General features: G+C 38.1%; 1 protein-coding gene across 2 annotated transcripts in view; it reads left to right on the top strand.

Annotated features, from left to right (window-relative positions):
- Positions 1 to 20,418, top strand: part of PTDSS1 (phosphatidylserine synthase 1) — a 28,184-nt gene extending 7,766 nt beyond the window's left edge. The window contains exons 4-13 of one of the 2 annotated variants that reach the window (XM_056486112.1): positions 1,568 to 1,692; positions 4,713 to 4,871; positions 6,523 to 6,674; positions 8,558 to 8,699; positions 9,635 to 9,747; positions 11,148 to 11,213; positions 13,652 to 13,751; positions 14,893 to 14,961; positions 15,490 to 15,559; positions 16,861 to 20,418. In XM_056486112.1, coding sequence (XP_056342087.1) covers positions 1,568 to 1,692; positions 4,713 to 4,871; positions 6,523 to 6,674; positions 8,558 to 8,699; positions 9,635 to 9,747; positions 11,148 to 11,213; positions 13,652 to 13,751; positions 14,893 to 14,961; positions 15,490 to 15,559; positions 16,861 to 16,970 — 1,106 coding nt within the window. In that variant the 3' untranslated portion in view covers positions 16,971 to 20,418. Of the gene's footprint in view, positions 1 to 1,567; positions 1,693 to 4,712; positions 4,872 to 6,522; positions 6,675 to 8,557; positions 8,700 to 9,634; positions 9,748 to 11,147; positions 11,214 to 13,651; positions 13,752 to 14,892; positions 14,962 to 15,489; positions 15,560 to 16,857 lie in introns of both variants that reach the window. The other variant, XM_056486111.1, reaches the window with a different exon arrangement.
- Positions 20,419 to 21,173: the final 755 nt, after the last annotated feature.

The raw sequence follows: 21,173 nt of genomic DNA, 5'->3' as shown, positions 1-21,173 counted from the left end.
AAATCATGAGGAATTTTATTTTCAAGTAATTCAAGGTTCACAGAGTATATGCTAGACTGCACATTTGATTATTTTTAGGCATACTGAACATTCCTCTCTCCTACCATCTAATATCTAAAAATAAGTAGCTTCTCAAAGTAGCTGATTACTCATCTATTGACATTGAGAGGATACTGCTGATTAGACAGTACTTGTTAAACAAAACTGCTTCTTGGGAAGTTTGGGAAACACAGGTCCTACTGATCCCTTCAAATTTCACTACATGTAGAGTAAAGATCATTCTCAAAGTTGATACTGTCAGAGCTTGACCCCAGTACTTTTGGTGAAAGGCTGTGTGCAAAATCAGAAGCAACATTTTTCCCTGTGTAATTCTCTTTCTTCTGCCGTGGTTCATTTAGCTGTGCTTCAGTTCTCAGACCCCTTTGGTAGATGAAGGACTGGTGTGTCCTCAACAGGACACATTTCCAAATGCACCCTGGCCTGCAGGCTGTGCTTCCTTTAGCTGGGTGACATCTGTTCCCCTCATGTTTCTGGGAGGGAATGCAAAGGACCATATAGATACTTCTGTGCATGTGTGTGTCTCTGAACTAAAGTTGCTTTCTGGTGTACACTGTGGGCTATCAACTTGTGAGTCCTGTTATAGTTTAAAAGGCCTGTTTAGAATTGCTGTAGTTTATTTTGAATGGCAGATCCTAAGTTTATTCACATTAATCTTTCAGCTTTCCATGACACTGCTGTAGGACACAAGTAAGTTTGAGGCTGTGGAAGTAATGTTTATCTGCCTCCTCCAAATGTGGTCTTGGATATCTGTGAGCTTGTGAATAATATAAAGATATGGTCCCAACAAAAGCTTTTGCTACCCACAGAGCTACACCTAGGACTCAATTTGTAATAAGTTCTTTAAAAAAAAAAATCCTTATTCAGACTGGAAGAGAGAAATGGCATTCCCAAATGCAATTGTGTTTCATAATTTATAGTGGTGTGAAAATAAATAATAATCATATTTATCTTTGAAAGGTTCAGCAAATTTTCCAGCTCAGAAAAGTAACTCAGACATGCATGAGTTCATATTTATAATTACTCTTTACTGCCAGCACAGCTCAGAATTGCCAGGTGGCATTATTAGATTGATCTTTATGTTGAAATCCGTGTAAAGGCTTGGGGGCTTGCATTAATGAGACCAAGAATACTTAAAGCAAAGGGACAGAGCTAATGCAGTCCTGCATCCTAATGTATCTCTTACTAAGGAGCTTCCTGATCACAGCCTTGTACACATGTCTAAATTGATTAGACTGATTTTGTTTTGATTGGCTTCATGCAGTTGAGCATGTATTGTATCACTTGCCTCAGGAGGGGATATGAAGGGCTGAGGGCTCAGACATTGCCATCTGACTTCTTGTATAGAAGAAAGAGCCCACACTGACTGGTGTCTCTTCAGCTTTTCTGCATGTAGCTGCTGCATATAGAAATTCATTTGTAGAGCAACTGTTTCAAAGTAGCTTTTTGGATTCTGTGTTCCAAGCAGTTTTGTGAGTGAACATGGTTTTTAAACTGAGTCTTTTTGCAGGTCTCAGTGTGCTCTATTTTCTGTTCCTGGTGTTCCTGCTCTTCCTTAACTTTGAGCAGGTAAAAGCAGTGATGTACTGGCTGGACCCTAATCTTCGATATGCCACAAGGGAAGCAGATATTATGGTATGTATCCATGGCACTTTATTGTACATACTTTAAGCATGTTTTATATGAGAGGGAATGGATAAATCTGAATTTGCTGGCATGAGCAGTGCAAGTTTGTACCTATACTTGACAGAGTCAAGTCCTTTGTGTCAACAATTTATTTACATTGAAATCAGCTGATGGGAAAAATAATCTTCTCAGTATTTTTTTTTTTTCCTAATGTAGGTGTTTGGATGAGTGTGCAATTTGGAATATGATATATGTTTGCAGTGGGATGGCTTTGGATTCTTTTTGGTAATAGATATGAGCATGGATACTGAAAATAGATTTAGCAAGGTAGTATCTAAAGGAAGCCTGTATGGTATGTGTCCCATCAGATCAGGGTTTTTGATCCCACAGTGCTGCACTCAAAGAACTTTGGTCTCATCTTGTCTCTCTGAGCTTAATACATTACTGTTGTGCTATGGAGCTTGTGGAGTACATGTTCATATGGCAACTGCAGGACTCTGCAACTGAGCACTGATGCTGTTACCCTTGGGAAATTATTTCCATAGACCATAGTCTGGAGTGGCATAGAAAGCCAGGCTTGTTCTTGTACCTACTGAGCAGCTTGCAAAGAGTTTTCCATCCCAAGAACATTCTCCTTCAGATAGGGACCCAAACACAGAGAACTGAGGTTGTAAAAGGAGGCCTGGGAAAAGGGTGTGAGTTATGCAGGGTGGCAAGCAGAACACAGTGTGGGCAGTTGGACATCGAGCAGAAGAGGAGGCTGCATGGGGAGGCAAGAGTTGCCAATCTTGCCCTTCTCACTATCACATCAAATTACTCCTCACCACCTGACCAACGTGCTCCCTTGACTCTGGGTTTGTGCATCTGTCCACCTTGGTCGCCTTTGTACACTAGGTGCTTTTATAGGGCTCATGCCTCACTAGTAGGGAAATTGACTGGTTGTCTTTCACACATTGCAGTTTACTGCTTATGCAAACCAATGCACAGCCCCTCATCAGCAGTGGCTGCAAACTGCTGCCCTGTAGCACATGAAGGAATGGAAATCTTTACAGTGCAGGAAGCTCATGTTCATTGATTGATAGTGAGGGCTGCATGCAGGCTCCTTGCCTGGAAAATTCAGTCCTTAAGGTATTGCACCTCAGCCTGTCAGCAGTATGTGTTGTGCAAGTCTAGGGCTGTGACTTTGGGTTCTGCAGGAATCAGCTGTGCTGGTGGAGAGGTGAGGGCAGCCTGCCCTTAGGATGGGGAGAGGATACATTGCTAAATGGAGCCCCAGCACGGGCGTCAGTGGTGTTGCTGAGCAACAAAATGGTGCTGAGACAAGGAGTCTGTTGGTTTGTCAGATTCACCTGACTCTCCTGTCATTTCAATTAGGAATAGATTCTAACTAGGGGAGGACTAGTATTACTACTGGCACAGAACCACAGTACAGCACATTCCCTGACTGTAGCAGTCAGTGGAAACTTGCCTTGGTCTGCTTTGCAATCCAGATATTGTCATTTAAAGTTGGAGTAATTGTTTTAAAGTGCAGCCATAATGAAGGCTGCAACTTGGTCCAGCAGAGGCTTGCACAGGACTAGCAAAGTTGCTTGGAGATAAACAAAGAGTTCAACACATTTCACTGTATGGCTGGCAGAACTGCAGCTGGAAAAATGAGATAGAGAGAGAAAAAAGCTCCAGTAAAAGTAAAAGCAAAAAAAAGCAAGAGCTCTGGAAAAAAAAACTTACTTTTGGAGTAGCTTCATTGTGTTCACTCAAAGATATTGTGGTGTAGCAAGGAGCCTGCACCTCCTGTGGTGTATTCTGTGTTTCTCATGCTAGCAAAGGAGCCAGTTTAGTTCTCTTGATGCACTAAAGCTGCAGGTTTACCCTCCTTAGAACAAGGGGCACCTTTCTCTGACCAGCAGCACAGGCATGCACAAGAAAGCAGCAGCAGTAAGGGTTACTTATAGTGACCTACACAACTCCTGTCATCCTCTATTGGGATTTAGCTGCCTGCTCATAGAAAGATTTGTATGAAATTTTGCGTTCTTCTTGTGGTGGCCAGGATTTAAATCTCTCTCTGCTGTCTCCTTTTCAACTTGATCAGTGTTCATTTGTGCAGGATTAGCAATAGTTCTGACCTGCAAGAGATTTATTGATTAAACATCCCTGAGCAGTGCTGTGTTGTCACCTGCAGGTGGCAATGTGTATTTTAGGAGGATTGAAGAGCAGAGATTTTTTTCAATGTGTTTCCTCTTAGGAATGATTCAGTTGTGCCCACTGATGAGACACAACCCCACAGTTGCAGCCTCCTGATGGCATACAATTTTTTTTTCTTTTCAGGCAGTGATTTCTAGCACTTGCTGTACAATATGTTATGAGAACCCAGTTCCTTTGTCATTGGTGGCTAGAATATTAATTGGTATTCTTAAGGAATCTGCTGCTCATCTGTGAAAAAATGTTTGCAAGTTCCCTTTGATATTCTCCTAAATTTATTTTCAATTAAAGCCTGTAACTGAATATCTTCACTATGAATGGATTCTGGAATATTGCTTTCATGAGGAAAATAAGACACAAAAGAGACTCAAACATTGACAGCAGTAACATTACATCAAAAACTGGGGAAGATTAGCCACTGATGAGCCACATCTGAATACTAGACTAGTGTGAATGTCAGGAAAGGTGGTTATTTCAAATCAAGTCTCCAAAGAAAGGCAAGTAAGTATTTTCTGGAGTATTGTTTGCTGGTTTTATCATTACTGATTTTATTGTTTTTGTTGCTTCTCTGTCACTTAGGAAATACATGCTTCTTCAGGCAACAAGGTCTGTTCTATTTCCCTTTAAATTAGAGCTGTTCTGTGATGGCACAGAGTCTTAATACTGGAAGTTTTCTGCCACAGTTTAGAATTGTAAGAAAATTAAATAATGCTAATTTTAATACCCTTATGATTTCAGACTTATTGCACTAGATGGGAAGATGTTTCTTCTTTCTGAAGTTGTGTGTTGATGGAGTAATTTTGTTCTGGGTTTTATCCTTTTCATGACAGGAGTATGCAGTGAACTGTCATGTTATCACCTGGGAGAGAATCCTCAGCCACTTTGATATATTTGCTTTTGGGCATTTCTGGGGCTGGGCTATGAAGGCTTTGCTGATCCGCAGCTATGGGCTGTGCTGGACTATTAGCATCACCTGGGAGCTCACTGAGGTAGGCCACTCTTTATCTTCATTATCAGCAAAGGGATGAGGTGTGAATGTTACTAGAAGGATGGCTCTCTAGTTGTCAGTATAGATTTACATTTTAAGTCTTATAAACCAGATGCTGAGTAATTGATACAACTGAATGAGCAGACAACAGCAAGCTGGGTTTTAGGTAAGTGGAAGTCTAGGTTGGCCTATTTGTGCCAGTCATAATTTATTTTCTGCTGTTATGGGGATCATGCTACTTTTTCTATCTCACATATTTCCTGATTCAGATCAACTGTTCTTCTTTTTCACCTTGCAATATCTGTGATCTACTGTCATGGTCTCTTTACCTTATATACAACAATATCACACATTGTATATAGTGATGCACAGTGTACAAGTGAAATGGAGTTGAGGCATCTTGATGTAAACACCTGAAAATAGTCTTTAGAATCAGATTTTTCTAAAGCTTGCTGTCTTGAGAATGCTTGGCTTATCTGACAAAGCGTTTATAATTTAGAAGCATAGATAGGGATTTATTTCTCTAAAATTAAAAAAAAATTGAAAATCCTGATGCTGTGAGTTCCTCTTTAAAACATGTTTATCCTCTGTGGCATTGATGGATACTGTGTTTTTTAAGTGATTCTGAAATTGCTTAAGATTGGGATTTCACCAGTACCCATTCATAGAAAACACCCTAGCTAGTTATTGTACTAACTTTTTCCCCTCTGGAAAAAAATGTCTGGATTTGTTTCATTCATACTCTTAATTGTTCATCACACAACCCTCGTCTTCAATTTGACACAGCATCAGGTGTCTGGTATTCCCCTTGTTGGAAGGCAGATTATTGGAACAGACAGTGTTGGACAAGGTTCAAAATACAGATATGTTATCACTATTCAAATGGATTTTGGATGAATTAGATAATTCAGGAGAGTAATTAGAAACCTCCCGAAGTTATCAGGGCAGTTACATGGGGATTTAGCTGAGCATCTCTTATTAGCATTAATGGATTTCAGCCAACTCCTTGTTCTGAAATGGGAAACTTGGCCCATGCTCCACCCTGTTGGATTAAAGTTGGGAAGCAGGCAGACCTTTGTTTCTGACAAAGCAGCAAGAGAATGTCGGGCAAACACCTGTGCTCTGGGTTTTGCTGCCTCATTATCTGTAACTTCTGGTGTCTTTGCCTGGATCTGACTGACATTTGCAGGCTATCACCCCTCTCAGGTTAAAGTAATTAAAAATATTAAAGGGAAACTTTAGCAGGATAATGAACAACATTGTATCGCTTGGGTCCTGAAGAGAAACTCAAATTTTCGAAAAGGTTGGAATTCACATAGCTTTGTCAAAGAAAAACAAGTGGTTTTGGTACACTTTTGCAAGAGTTTTCACAGGAATTGTCATTCCTGTATTAATCACTGTAATGATATCCTCATATACAGCATAGCCTCAGCAGGAAACAGTGAGAAGAAAACTACTGATGTTTTGTGTGGTTCTGTTCAAAGCCTTATGAATTTAATGGAAGGATGTCCATCAAATTTCAGTGGCAGTAGCTCATGCCCTTGAAGTATGCTGTGTACTGAAAAGCTGATTTTTGAATGTGTACATTAAAAGTGAATTTGTAGGAATTCTGTGCTGTGCCTCACCCAGAATCTTTTTGCTGTGTTCTATAGCTCTTCTTCATGCACCTTCTGCCTAATTTTGCTGAATGCTGGTGGGATCAAGTCATTTTGGACATCCTGCTTTGTAACGGGGGTGGCATCTGGTTGGGCATGGTAGTTTGTCGTTTCTTGGAGATGAGGACCTATCACTGGGCAAGCTTCAAGTAGGTCTAAATTAAAACATTGTTTTGCATGTATAAAAATAGCATGGAATCTGCCTGTGCCAATAGTGCTGTAATTCTATTTTAAATGTTAAATATCAATGTCATAGTAATGTTCCTGCACAGCATGTTTTTGTAAATGTGACTGATATATGATTTTCCTTTGCCATTTTAAGTTACTAGCATTGATGCTAATGGACAATATGAAATAGTAATGCTATTTGCATTTTCAGTTTATTTTGTACACATAAAACTTTGAGGAAGTCAGGGAGCAAAACAAATTGTAATGGTTTTCTCATTGTACATTTTTAAACTAGATTTAGGCTCACCCTTGATGAAGAATTATTGTGGCAGTCTGTCAGCACTAGTTGTAATTGCAGTAGGGGCATGGGGCTGATGGTACCTGTGCTGTGAATTGCCTTACCTCACTATTGACCTTCTAAAATAAATGGAGTAATTGTGAAATAAAGAGGCATTTGTTGTGTAAAAGGGCAACAGCTTATGGCCTAGTAAGTGTCAGTTCCTAGCTGTCCAGGTGTGGTTTCTTCCCCCCTCTCTTGCCTCCTTCCTCCTAGCTGGTACCAAGCATGGTTATGTGCACATTACCAATGGTGTAGATGAAACAGGCCAACTGTAGTGAATTGTCTTGAGAGATGGAAAAGGAACTTAGATCTTGACTTGTAAATTTGTACCTTGTGTGAATTTCTGTATTGCTTTTTTTATTCACAGTTCTGTTAATTAAGAACCATCCAGCCTTTAGTCTGAATTCAGTTTTCCTGTATTTCTATCAGAGTTGATGGTCCTTCTGGTTTTAGAGAGTTCACTGAAAGTTTGAACAGCAGACTATCTATGGCAGAATTAGTCTTTACTGTCTTTGTGTAATAATTTTTCTCATATTCTTTTACATGTGTGAATAGATTTTTCTGAGCTTTAACATGAAGATGCTGCAGAAATAAGAAGCTTTTGCTTGTACCCTTTTAATTTATTTTTCTTTTTTTAAATTTAATAAATACAGATGTTAAAGTTTAGAAGATTTTCCCTAAGCTAAGTTCTCTCCAGCCTAGAAGACCACAAATATTGAAAATATAAAATCTGAGGGTTTTTTAGATTTTTTTTTTTTTTTTTTTTTTTTTTTTTTTTTTTTTTTTTGTTTGTCCAGAAGGGCCAGAGAAATAACAAGGTGAAAACTGGCTTGTAGTCCTGCTAGTCTTCCTTGAGAAGAGGAAGCTCTGAGTTTTTCTTAGATTCTGTGTCCTTTAGATGCTGTTGCTCATCTGAATTAATATTATCAAAAGCAAGAATCAGTAATACATGTCAGATGAGTCTGCATTAAAATCCCATTTCAAAATGGAATGTAAATGCTTTCTAGCTTTTAACAGTGCTATCACACCTCCCCAGGAGGTCCACATGCAAGTGATATCAGAACAGCAGGGCTTATGTGTGCTGGAGGTGTAGTTTTATTAAACCTGTGGAGCCAGCCCCTTATACAAATAATGAATCTGACAGGAACTTGAAGGACTGATACCAGTGAGCTCTAGAACAAGGAGTGTTTGGGGTAAGAGCAGTGGACTAGGAAGAAATAATCTCTAGATTTTCCAAGGAAGTTGCAAATTCCTGTCCTCGTTTCTTTGTGAAGAGAATGATAAATGTGTTTTGTAGATAGTTACTGAGTTATTGACTGAGGATAGAGAAGCAGAATATGCACCTTGACTGAAGTGCTTAGTGGATTATTCTTCTGAATTCCCTGTTACCTGGTACATAGTTGTGTCTGAGAAGATCTCTGCTGTTGATTGTTTCTTAGAAACATCAGTAACAGGGCTGTTGCTTTTTTGTTTTTCCCTACTGGCATAATACTTGTATTTACTCCAGCCATTATTTTTTCCCAGGGACATTCACACAACCACAGGGAAAATCAAAAGAGCTGTATTACAGTTCACCCCAGCCAGCTGGACCTATGTCCGCTGGTTTGACCCAAAGTCTTCGTTTCAGAGAGTGGCTGGAGTCTACCTTTTCATGATTATTTGGCAGGTAAGAAATAAATTCTGTGCAATCAAAGCTGCCATCAGATCAGTTACTTGTTGGCTAAAAAATATTCTGATGGAATGTATGTCTGTTATTGAAATACACAGTTAAATGGATTGGTAATGCACTTTCACGGGAGTTATGTGGTAGTTAAGGAGTGTAACTACAGAATCTGTGGAAAAAGCTAAATAACAAAGATTGCTATATTGGCTTTTTGCACTTGACAGAGATTTAAAAACTGCTAGATAGTGGGGTTTGGGTGGTGGAATTTTAATTTATTTTGGTTTTGTTGTGTTGATGTGCAGGTTGTTTGGTTTGTATGCGGAGTGTTTTTTTGGTTTGCTTTGCCTTTTTTGGATTTTTTTCCTTTCTGATTGACTGTTGAATGGATCAATCATACTCAGAATACTGTCATTGATCTAGCAAGACCATAATGTGTCATGAATGCTTTAAAAACTTAAAACTAAAACTTCTGTTAATTTTTAAAAATTTCTTAATTTAGTGACTTAAAAGAAAACCATAAAGATTTGATATAGTTGTTTGAGGTTTGATGTTTCTTTTTTTTGATATATGATCCCTTCTGCTTCTCTCCCAAAATTGCATTGGTCGTTTGTACCTGATTTAGGGTATGCAAGTTATTAGAAGACCTTTACAGTGTGAATTAGTGTCTTGTCCCTTAATAAGTTCTGCGAAAGAGAGCAAATACTTTCATAGGGGTTTCTAGGGGTTTCTTTGTATTACTACTATATTACTTGCTTGTCCTAGCAAAAGACAGAGCAAAAATTCCTCTTTCAATGGTCAATCTCACCAGCAGGGCTATAATAGAGCACAGATTTCTTTTTATGTATTAGTTTCTGTATAAAACTTTGCACATTTTCTGTACTAACTCATTAGGAGTTATATAAGTTGAACACTATTAACTAGTTTTTTTTTTAATCTAGCTAACTGAGTTGAACACATTCTTTTTGAAACATATCTTTGTGTTCCAAGCAAGCCATCCTTTAAGCTGGGGAAGAATTCTCTTCATAGGAATCATTACAGCACCCACTGTAAGGTAATTTTTTGCTTTGGTGGTTTTTTTTTCAGTTTAAGGTAGCTTAACTTCTAGGCATTCAAGAACTGCATATAGTTTGTGAATAAGTACATTTCATGAAATGTATGCTCTTGCCACCATGAAATGCAAAGCAATCATCTCTTGTCAATAAAATGTATTTCCTGACAAATAAGCTAATGAGGTAAAATGTGCATTAACAACTGTGTTGCCATAGGGATGCAGAGCCAGTCTGTTTCTTCTCCTGTTTGTGTAGGATCTCCCTGTTTTGTGAGTTGGCTTCATATATTATCCTTGAGGACAGCATGTGAAAATATTGAAGTTAATGAGTCAGGTGCTCCCAAAAGTGTAGATGAGGAAAAATAGAGCTGTTGGTTTTCCTAACAGTAGCTTATTGTGAGAACAGAACCATATATATGCAGGGACAGAAATCTGCTTTTGGTCATGTATGCAATTTTACCTTGTTAGCAAAGTCCCTTAATTTTTTTTTTTTTTGCACCATTACATAGTTAAAGGTAGGCAGAATGCACACAGATCTGAATGTAGAAGCAGAGAATTCCCTGTTCATGTCCAAAGTGATGTTACCTTGGACAGTTAAATGCAACCATGAACCTCAAACACTGTTGTAAGTTTCACACTATTAAATCACATTAAGCACCCTGGGAACTCTTGTATAGGTAAATTTGTAAGGGCTTTTTTTTTTTTTCTTTGTAGCACTTGCACACCTGTAGAAGTCTTCAGCAGTCCTTGTATTGTTGGAGGAATAACACTTGTCTTCCCCATCTGTCAGTAGAAAGCTGAATCTGAGAACTGGAACTTTGATTCCACTTCTTTGGAATTCCTTTCTCTAAACTCTTAAATTTCTGGAGCATAGAGAGCAGAGCAGAATGGTCTCCATACTGTTTTCAAAATAGTGAAAAATTCTACTTTTCTTCAGAGGAAAATATGCCAGTGGCTAGACCTTTCAAACAGGATATAGAATAGCCATATTCCTTCAAGATTCAACCCATACTTCTCAAGAAAATGCAGTTATTAAGAAATAAAAGATAAACCGTGGAAAAAATGAAGGAGTCTCTAATTCTTTTGTTGCAGTTTGCCTATAAGAATTGGAGACTCAGTGGAGAGGCAGGAGACAAATATTGCTAGCCTACTAGTTTGGGTACTTTCCTGGTGCTTGCTCTCAGGATTGTTTTCTGTGTTGTCTCAAGCTATTTGATATATGTGATAATCTGTCCTGCTAGAATTGAAGCCATCTGGTAGACATCCAGAATGATTGTATGTAAATTTACCATTAGCACTTCATTTTCACTACAGATGCCTCTGTAACAAAACGTTTTTTTCTAAATGTAAATACTCTGGAGACTTTCAACTTCACTGAAGAATTTTCTTGCTTCCCTTCTCAGGCAATACTATGCTTACCTCACAGACACACAGTGCAAGAGGGTGGGAACTCAGTGCTGGGTGTTCGGGTAAGTGTTCTTGTGGCATTCCTGAAGCACTTGGACAAGTGTTAAGGATGGGTCCAGCACAGCAACAGGTGCTCCCATAAAGCCAGTCCTTGTCTTGTTTTGGTTTGGCAAGTTCAGAGAAAAGGGAAATACTGAATTTGGAGGTAGAACATGGGAAGCAATGGGATAAGTAAGGACAACAGAAGGCAGAACTAGTAACTGCTGGATAAAGCTAGGCTCCTTCAAAGTACCATTGGCCTTTCTGCCCATATTCTCAATCAGATGAGGACAAAGCTTTTGGCTCTACAGCTTGCCTTTGCTTGATGGTTGTGAGAGTAATGTTTCCCTGGCTGCCAAAGTGGGCATTGCTGCTGTTATCAGCATTGCAGCAGAGAACAGTGAAACAAGCCATGGTTATCCACTATTTCTATGGGTGTACAATGAGCCATAGTGACCTTGGCTGCAATCTCTTTTTCTCTTAGAGGGTACCTTTAAAGGAAGAATTTGCATGGCTGCTTCTGAAAAATTGTTAAGGGTTACAGAACCATCATTCTTGGTCCAAAACTCTCACTGAACACGTTAATGTCACCTGTGTCAATAAACAGATACACAATAAATAAATACACAGATATGTTTGTAGGATTGCTTAACAAGAACTGCAATAGAACATTCACTCACAGTCTGATCTAACAGTGGGAATTAAGAATGTATGGAATAAGTATTCTCCTTTCTACTCCTTATTTCTGTAATGTGCTAGAGAAAACAGAGCATCACTGGAGTTCCTGTTGATTGCAGAAAAAGAGGAAGTCTTCCAGTAATTTAACTATCTAGAATATAATTTCTGAAGCAATTAAAATAAGTATATAGAACATTCATATCTGTGGTAACCAAGACACTTCCAAAGGCACAAATGGACTTTTAAGCAGCCTAAGTATGGATATAATTAAAATTTGTGCCTTTCATTAGTAGGAAACTCTTTCTTTTCAACTTGACATTAACTATTGCATCACTCTTGATAGATATACAGTAAGTGATGTAAAGCATGAGCAAGGCCAATGCAACAGCCCTACTGAAATTGCACTATTTTCATTAAGATGAAGCCTTTCAAAAAGGAATATCTGTTAGGATGTTACAAGACCATTTTGCTTGAAAGAAAACTTACAATATTTAGTTCTATGGAGCACTCCTATCACCCTTCAGTAGGATTGGTCTGTTGGATGTTACTGCCACAGTTTTAAGTATTGGCCCCACTCATCATGCTGGAAGTCACATTAAATAGTACAGGGAAAATTGTGATTTGTTACTTGACCAGGAGCATCTCTGCAATATCAGTGTCAAGCACACATTTTCCTTCCTCTTTCATGGGGGAAACTGGGCCTTCTCTGAAAGGCAATAGTGCCACTTTTGTGAACTGGTTATGGAGAGTGCTGGTGGGGAATGTGTCCTGCACCGTTGAGTGTGTGAGACTGGAACACTTGACCTGATATTGACTCTGCACATAGGTGAGGAGGAGTTTTCATGCTTTGCTCGCATATACAACCTTAAAGTCTCTATTGAACAAGCTAAGTATTGCACTTTAAATTTAATAATGTTTTTCATTATTTGCTTCAGATTGAGATGAGTCAGTTTTCTATGCTTTTAATGCAGGTTTTTAGTGTCACTTTTCTACACTTATATTGTTAAACATATGTAATTTTCTCTTCAGGACCTATACAAACTTGATTTATTTCCATGGCAGACAATAGAAACATTGGATTCATAAACAACTAGTGGACAAGCCTTCATAGCTTTGAACCTGAAAAGATGTAAACACCTGGTAGCAGGGATTATGATTCTTTTAATGTCAGAAAGTAAAAACTGCATTTTTTTTCCTCTCACATTTCTCCCCAAATCTTCTGAGGTTTTTGTGTGGACCTGAGTTTACAGATAAACCAGAGCAAATGCATGGATTCTCAGAGAATTTGAAATGTTTCATATGAATTTTCCCATATGTGGAAATATGTGAAATAAATGTGAAGTAAACAAACTAGGCAATTTAGAATTGTAGTAAATTTAAATCTAGTGGAGAAATAAACAAAGCACAGTTCTAGTTCGTCCATCAAGGGAGTCTGTTGGATGTTCAGCATGGAAATGAATTTTATGTGTGTTGAGAGCTGAAGCACAATGGTATGCACAGTTGAAGATTCTCTTCTATTGGCACACACTCCTTGTTCCCTGGAGCCCCATGGAACAGTGAACTGCCAGTCAATCACTTTGTGTTTGTTGTTTATGCTGAGAAAAGTACAGAAAGAAAAAGACATTTGTCAAAGAATTTCAGTTAATAGTGGTGTCAGGGAGGTGTGTGCTCACTAGAGGGTAGTGCTTGTTTAGAGTTGGCAGTCTGGGGTCTGGGTTGTGAACATGAGTTACACCCTTAGTGTTTTTAATCATTCTCCCCCCCTGCTTTCATTTACCCACAGGGTAATTGCCTTCCTTGAAGCTATTGTGTGTATAAAGTTTGGACAAGATCTTTTTTCCAAAACACAAATATTGTATGTTGTGTTTTGGCTTCTCTGTGTGGTAAGTGAGATTTCTCATGTGAAACATAAAGCATGACAAAAGCATTGAAAGCATCTAAATAGCTTCCTCTCTGGAACATTGGCAGCAGGGGATCATTGTGGGGCAATGCTGGTGAACAGCTTTATGCATGTCCTTGTAAAAACAAATGCTAGATTGCTTTATAACTCAGTTTGAAAGGACTAGAATAACTTCTTTTTTCATTTCTTGACATAGCAGATTACTGATGCTTAAAAATGAAACCAACAGTAGTTATAGGATGCTTTATGAGAGATGATGTCAGTTCAATTGAGCCTTGCTTTGGTGGAGCTTGCTGTAGTGGCTGCTGGAAATGAACAGGAGTTAATGGATAGTGCTAATAAGCAATGCGTGTTGTCCCACACTAAAGTCTTACAAGTACATAAACGACTCATTTATCAAGCAAATCATTCTCACTAAGCCTGTAACTTTCTGTACTTCAGTGTGATTGCTGCAAATGCAGCATGAAATGCCCATTTTGTAACAGTAAATGGACATTTGTCTTGCCAGACTTGTAACTCTGATGCCAAGCACATTTTTCATGGTCAGTGAAAAATAAGGCATTTATAATGGGCTGACACATAAATGCTTCTCCCTTCTAATTGGGAACACAGTTTGAACAGGTGACGAGGAGTAGAATTTATTGTTCTCTTATTTGGCATGGTGATTTTCTTCCTGATACTTCACAGGAGAAAAGTATTGAATTGCTTCTCAGAGCAGATTATGAAACCCAGCCTGAAGCATGGGGCAGGGAAAAGGAGATTTTGGTTTTCTCCCATATTGGTGGTTCCTACAAGTGCCTACCAACTGCCTTTGTGTGATGACTGTACATAGTGTGGACAGAAATCCTGCTGGCAGTGTTTCCTGTGGGTGATCTGGATTAATTTGCCTGCTCCCATTGAGAATATTTTTGCATACCCCACCATGGTGGGCTCTGTGTGTAGCTTGAAGTTGATGCACAAGTCTTGCTCATCCTGCAAAAGACACAGGGAGAAACAGAGCATGAAAGTCTAAATGCAGCATCTCCAGGGACTGTGAGACGTTGAATCAGCAAGGAATTTGGAAAAAGTTTTACAATTTTTTTTTTGTTGTTGTTGTTGTTGTTCCTTTTCTTCTCCTCATTTAGGCCTTTACAACTTTCCTGTGTTTATATGGTATGGTTTGGTATGCAGAGTACTACGGCCACCGAGAAAAGGTACTTATAGAAAAGAAGCTTGTTTATTTATTTGTTTATTCTAGAGTTAAGACTCCAAAGCTCCTAGATATTGGAATTCTTTACCAGAGTTAGCAGAAATGGGGATAAGGGGGGATGGTGTAGAGTGTAACTGAAGTCAATAGAAGGAACTCTGAATTCAGCAGGCCTTGGACAGATCCCAAATTACACTGTGGTTTCTAAAGAATGCTGTCCTCTTAGTTACTCAAAATGAGGCCGTAATTTTAGCAAAGCGTTCAAGGATGAATGGTTAGCTAATGTTCCCATTGTACAGGTGGAATGCTAGGGGAATATTAAGAATACTTGGTTACACAACAGATCACATGGCAAATGGTGAGTTCTTACTGTGTCATCTATGTGGTGCCTTCTAACTAGGAAAGGAAAAGCCCAAAGTACTGTCTGAATGTTTTATGAGGACTTCTGCCAGTTTATAAGTCCAGTTGCAAGTGGGAGGAGTACAGGTAACAAGAAGCACCAACATCCCAATGACCTGTGTCCTTGTTTTTGCAGACCTTATCAGAAAGTGAAGACAGTCCATACAGTCCAGATGCTTCCTGGCTTCATTCTAAATTCAGCAGAGGTATTGGTACTTCTGTAGCTGTATTCCTGAAATGGTATCATTAAGGCTCAGCACTAGAAAATGAGGCTTGAGAAACTTACCTTGTTTTAACATCCTGCAGGACCAATGCAGATAAATCATCTGCCAAGCTTTTTTTCTTTACTCCCTTTTAAATTCTGATTCTTGGAAAGTATTTATTTTTTAATATGTCAACTGATTTTTTCTGCTGTTACTCCAGGCCATTATGGTAGGTGTAGGGCATTATGCATTTCATAACTGTTGTGGACAGGGTTCTCTCTGAACATTGCATGTTTGGTTTGCTGTACTTTAATTTTTGCTTGTTAAGAAATAATCAGCAATGTGCCCTGGAGCTGGTGTTCTTTCTGACACTTGCCTCGTCAGTGCAGTGCTGATGGTCATAAGCAGCTTCTCTGCACTAGGCAAAGGCAGCTTCTTTCTGGCTTCTTTTCCCTACACTAGAGGTCTGCCTCTTCCATTGGCTTTTTTTGTGTGGTCTTGTTTATTGAACAAATATCAAAAATTCACACCTGGAAGTTATCTGTCAGAGTTTATGTTCCAGGTATTTTTAAAATAAAATATATTTCTTGTGTATTAGGCTTAAAAAGTACCTACAGCAGATCTTCTTTATATTTCACAAATGATTTTTTCTGGATTTTTATTCTCATTTTAGTAAATTTGTGGACTTTTATAATTTGGAAAAAAATTATTTTCGCTCAGAATGTTTTTTCCCACTTATGCATGCTGGAGAAATCTGACCAAAAAAAACCTTTCTCTTTAACTTCCTGTTATTTCATTAATTACATGCTTCAGCTTCTTTCACATTTTGTCCTTGATTTCTTGTTTTGGTGCCCACTGCCTCCCATTTTTTCTCAGAATAAAACATGTTCTGTCATTTGAAAGACTGAAATCTTGCAGTGTACTCTAAAAAGATCCTTAAAAGACTTTGCTTATATAATTCTTAATTTCTGGTATTAGTATCTGCCACGAGGAAAAATGGGGAGGTTTAATAATTGATATTATTTAAAATGGAAGTTGTTTTACCACTGTACCCTGCTGTAGCAAACTCTGGGTTTTTTCAGCTTGTTTTGAGGAAGGGGGGTGCTGGGAAGAATTTTACAGGAGTCTTAATAATTGCTTAAAAAATAGGCCACTAGATGGAGTTCAAGTATCAAACAGTTTGTATTAGCCTGAAATACTGTAAACACTGCAGCTCTAAAAATCTTACTGCCTTTCAGAAAGGACCTGATAAGTCAACTATATAAATATGTATATGTATTAAATAAATATTTATTTCTCAGCAGGTGCTGACAATAGTCCACCAAAACATTCAGTCAATAATGAAAGCCATTCATCTAGAAGAAGGAATCGACACTCCAAATCAAAAGTATCAAATGGAATTGGCAAGAAATAAGAATGGTATCTAAAGACATCCTACAGTGTGACCAGAAGTAACAAAGAAGATCAGACCTGACTCTGAATTACCAAATGGAAGATCAATTTTTAAATTAAAGTTTAAAAAAGGAAGTGTTGAAGAGAAGGATGATGAAGATGGAACCATCAGTGTAGTGCACATGATGCCTGATGACACTTGCCATTCACTGATGTAAATCTAGTTTCTTTAGCATGTGGCACCAAAAGTTCATGAAGGGCATACTGGAAAAAAATGTTGTTTTATCATAGCAGGTACTCCCTGTTTTGTGTTCAGGTGTTGCAAGTTCATTTTTAATCTCTTAGTTGAGGACTTAAACCCAAAGGTTAGTAAACTGATAGTCAGTTGGCATAACTGATTGGAATTTTTTTTTGTTTGGTTTATTGTGTTGTTTTCTAGAAGATTATGCAACCCTTTGACTAAAAGCAATTCTGCCCTTCTTTCTCAGTCTCATAACAAAACTTTCCCATGCAACTGTTAGTAAGTATTTAAAAATTTCATATTGCTTGCTTTTATTTAAAGGCTCTTAAGGCCTTATGTCAGGGTTTTACCAGGAAGGAAATCGGTCCAGATATCTTGTAAAGGATGTGAAATTGATCTTCAAACACACAGGTTGTTTTTTGTTCTACATTGTCCTCCTGCTTGAGTCATACATATTCTTTTTTTTTTTTTAATTTTTAAAATGCATATATAAAAATCTTCTTCCTAGTAGCCTCTTGTCCTCAGTGACAAAGTTCATGTTATTTCATTGTTTTTCCTCCTCTCTTGTAGTATGGTTTGCATTTTCAAGTGTAAATTTGTCTTTTTTTCATCTGTGCTGTGCCACATTGTGTATAATGTTTCATCCTACTTCCTTCTATTTGCTTCCATCTTAGCTGGACCCAGAAATCCTCTTGTCTTCAGCCTGATACCAGAAACTGCTTTGAAGGCTCAGATGCCCTACTGAGCTTGGTGATAAGTTTTTTGCTGAAGCCGAGTTGCTTACTAACTCCATACACATAATTTTTTGTGAAGACTTGCTGTAGTCTTTGGTGTCTGAGAGGGAGCATGATGTCACTGTGATAGACCCCATTGCTGTGGTGTTTCCTATCATACATCAGATACCCAACAGCAAAGCTGCTCTTTCTTGCAGGTCTGGTTTTGGGTTTTTTTGAGAGGGATGATTTACTTTTTGTCTGTGTGTTCTTTTGGGTTTTTTTAATGTATTAATTGTGGCATCTAGCAAAGTGGATAATTCTCCAGCAGTGAATGTAATGATTAAGTCAAGAGGTAAGCAATCATGAGCAATCAGTTTCTGTATTAAGTTATCAAAATGTTTAAGTGCCAATTAAATTTTGGGATTCAAGGCATTCAGAGGGGTAGGTAGCTTAAGCAAGGATGAGTAATATCCATTAGTTACTTAGTCTTTATGAGAAAATGGGATTTCCTTTTTCTTTGACTAATGTTACTGTTATTTGCCACAGGCTAGGTACTGAAGAAAAAAATGCAGCAGAGAATTTCTACAAGTGTATGATACTGTAAATAGAAAAAACTGTGTAATCCATCAGTTCCAATGTGCCACAGATTATCAATGTTTTCAATGCACTTAAGTGTTGCTGCTGAGCTCCTCAGAGGCCTTTAATTTCCTACCCTGCTTTTCAATCAAACATGGAGTGTACAGCTTGGAAAGTAATGTAGTAGAAGCTGCTATATCATCATTGCTGAAGTGGCATTTAATGTTACATGAAAAAATATGTTAGGAAGACTTTTGGGCTCTCCTACAACTATTTGGTTTTCATTCATATTATAGCAATTCCATATATTGCCTTTGTATTTGTAATGTACTACATACTGATGAATGTATTTGTAGATTTCTTTGGATACTGATACTTGTTACTTCTTTTATTTCCTTGGTTAAAAATTCAGTCTGTTTAAGACTGAAGAATGGCATTGTAAATTTTCTATTGATTCAATACCAAAGCAAGAGGTTTGAAATCTAATGGTTTAGGTATTTTAAGTATTGTGGTTTTCCAATGTGAGAGCTTATTTTGTACTTGCAAGGGATATACACACCAACTATGTATAAAAAGCTTACATGTGTAAACAGATGCTGAAGTACAACATCTACCTGCCTGTGGGGACAAGCACTCGTTTTGTAAATGCAGACCTGGTGCTCACATTGCTGAAGTGCACCCTAAAATATTGGAAAGAGAAATACTGAAATGTCATCTGTTGGAAGCTGATTTCTGTATACAATTACAACAGCTTTGCCTTGAAGAAATGTTGTTTGACAACACATTTAAATTATTTCCAATTAAGTCTTTTTACTTAAAATTTTCGTGTTTGCTTGGGTTTTTTTGGTTGTTTTGTGGTGTTTAGTTTGGGGGGGTTGGGAGGGTGTTGGTTTGGATTTTGGTTTTTTGGGTTGTTGGGGTTTTTTTGTTGCTGTTTTTGGGTTGGTTTTTTTTTTTTTGTTTTTTTTTTTTTTACTTGGGTTTGTTGGGGTTTTTTTCTTTCTTTACTGTAAAAGAGAGATGGCTAGGGAGAAGGGAAACTTAAGTAAAGTATTCAAGTGCTGCTTGGTAAATGGCACTTTGTCTCCTCTGTCAACAGTTCTGGCTGGAATTCACATGTGTTCTCACAAGTCCTCCCCTGACAACTGTATTTTCAACCCATCACTTAAGATGTGAGCTTTGCATTGGAAGGCATTGGAAAGGTGCTTTTGATCACTGCTGTAAAATTAGTGATCTCAGTTTTATCAACTGCTGTGCTGTTGCTGAATGTGTGTAACACCTGTAATGACAAATCACTGAGCTGTTTAGCAACAAGCATCCACGTGTGAGTTCTGCTGCTTGAACAGTGTTTTGTAACAGTCATGGATGCACTGTCCTGTTTGTTTTTTTTTTTTTTTACTTGTTCTGTCACAACCTCTCATTCCTGCTTTCCTGTTTCTGATGTTCTTTCCTTTCCGTGTCCTCCAGTGATCTCCCGTGCTGCCAGGGAGAGATTGGAATTGCCCTCCAGAGGCTGTCCATCACTGTCAGTCATTGAAGGGAGGCTAATTCGAGGCAGTGTGGTGTAAGCAGAGGGTGGTGGCAAGAACTTGAAGCAGCAGATTAAATAAAAATTGAGAGTTTATTATTTTAATAGAGGTATGCAATGAACCAGAGCTCATGTTGAGTACTAAATTCCAGTATTAAGGTTGCTGCATAGATCATACACCACATCTGATTAAATATTTTGAGTGTGGTTTCAACCAATTCTTTTGTTACTCTTCTGTGAAGATCATCACTTGATGTTCCAGCTGTTAAAACTTTATTTTTTTTTACTTTGTTATCACAAGAGGACACAGATATTACCGTATATTTAATAATTTTTGAATAGAATTGCTCTGTATTGATTGCAAAGTATTGTATTTTGCAATAATTGAGTAAATCAACCATGACACCAGTATGTGTGTTTGTCTGTATCTGTAAGGCATAGGAAATTATGATATACTATCTTTAGAAGCTATTATATTTTATTCTAAGTAAATGAATTTTGACAAATGCAGTGGTTCCTGAGCAGCCTACAGTGCACTCTAAGGTTTTGCTGTAATTTATTATTTTGGAGCAGCAGATCTGATAACAAGAACAGTTACATTATCCCTTCTGAAGTTTTTCTAGTGTACAGGATAAGGTCTTGTCTTACTTGTTCTTTTTGAGTTTTATTTATTATTGGATGGGAGAGCTGAGTTGCAAGATGGTCTCATGATAGACCTTCAAAGAAGAAACAAGGCTTCCTGTACAAGGACTGTAGGATAGGCTGTCACAAGTAAAGAGCTGGTATAAAGGTGCCACTGAGTGTCTAAAACACTTTGCTTTGTGTTCCACTGCTGACAATTCCCACAACAGCAGTTTCAGTTCTGTTATACCTAAAACCCATTGCTCTTCCATAACTTTCTTTTTCTTCTTCAGTTCCTTTTCTATACAGACATTGAATAGTGGGATTTTCTGATTTGCTGGGAAGGGCTTTCTTTCAACATGGCTTATCTCTTTGAATTCTGGTTTACAGACAGGCCATACATTCTGAGGTTGTAGTAAAGTTAGGGATAGCCTAACTTAAGTCATTAAGCTTGTTCATAGTCTGGGAAGAACACCTAAAAGTCAAGTGTTCAGTTTGTAAACCTCTTCTGAAGGGTGGGAAAATACCTGATTGAAAAATTTG

The sequence above is a fragment of the Oenanthe melanoleuca genome, chromosome 2 (genome assembly GCF_029582105.1).
Source record: "Oenanthe melanoleuca isolate GR-GAL-2019-014 chromosome 2, OMel1.0, whole genome shotgun sequence".
Classification (NCBI taxonomy): Eukaryota; Metazoa; Chordata; class Aves; order Passeriformes; family Muscicapidae; genus Oenanthe; species Oenanthe melanoleuca.
The sequence above is the reverse complement of the archived record's forward strand: the minus strand, read 5'-3'. Positions and strand labels throughout refer to the sequence as shown.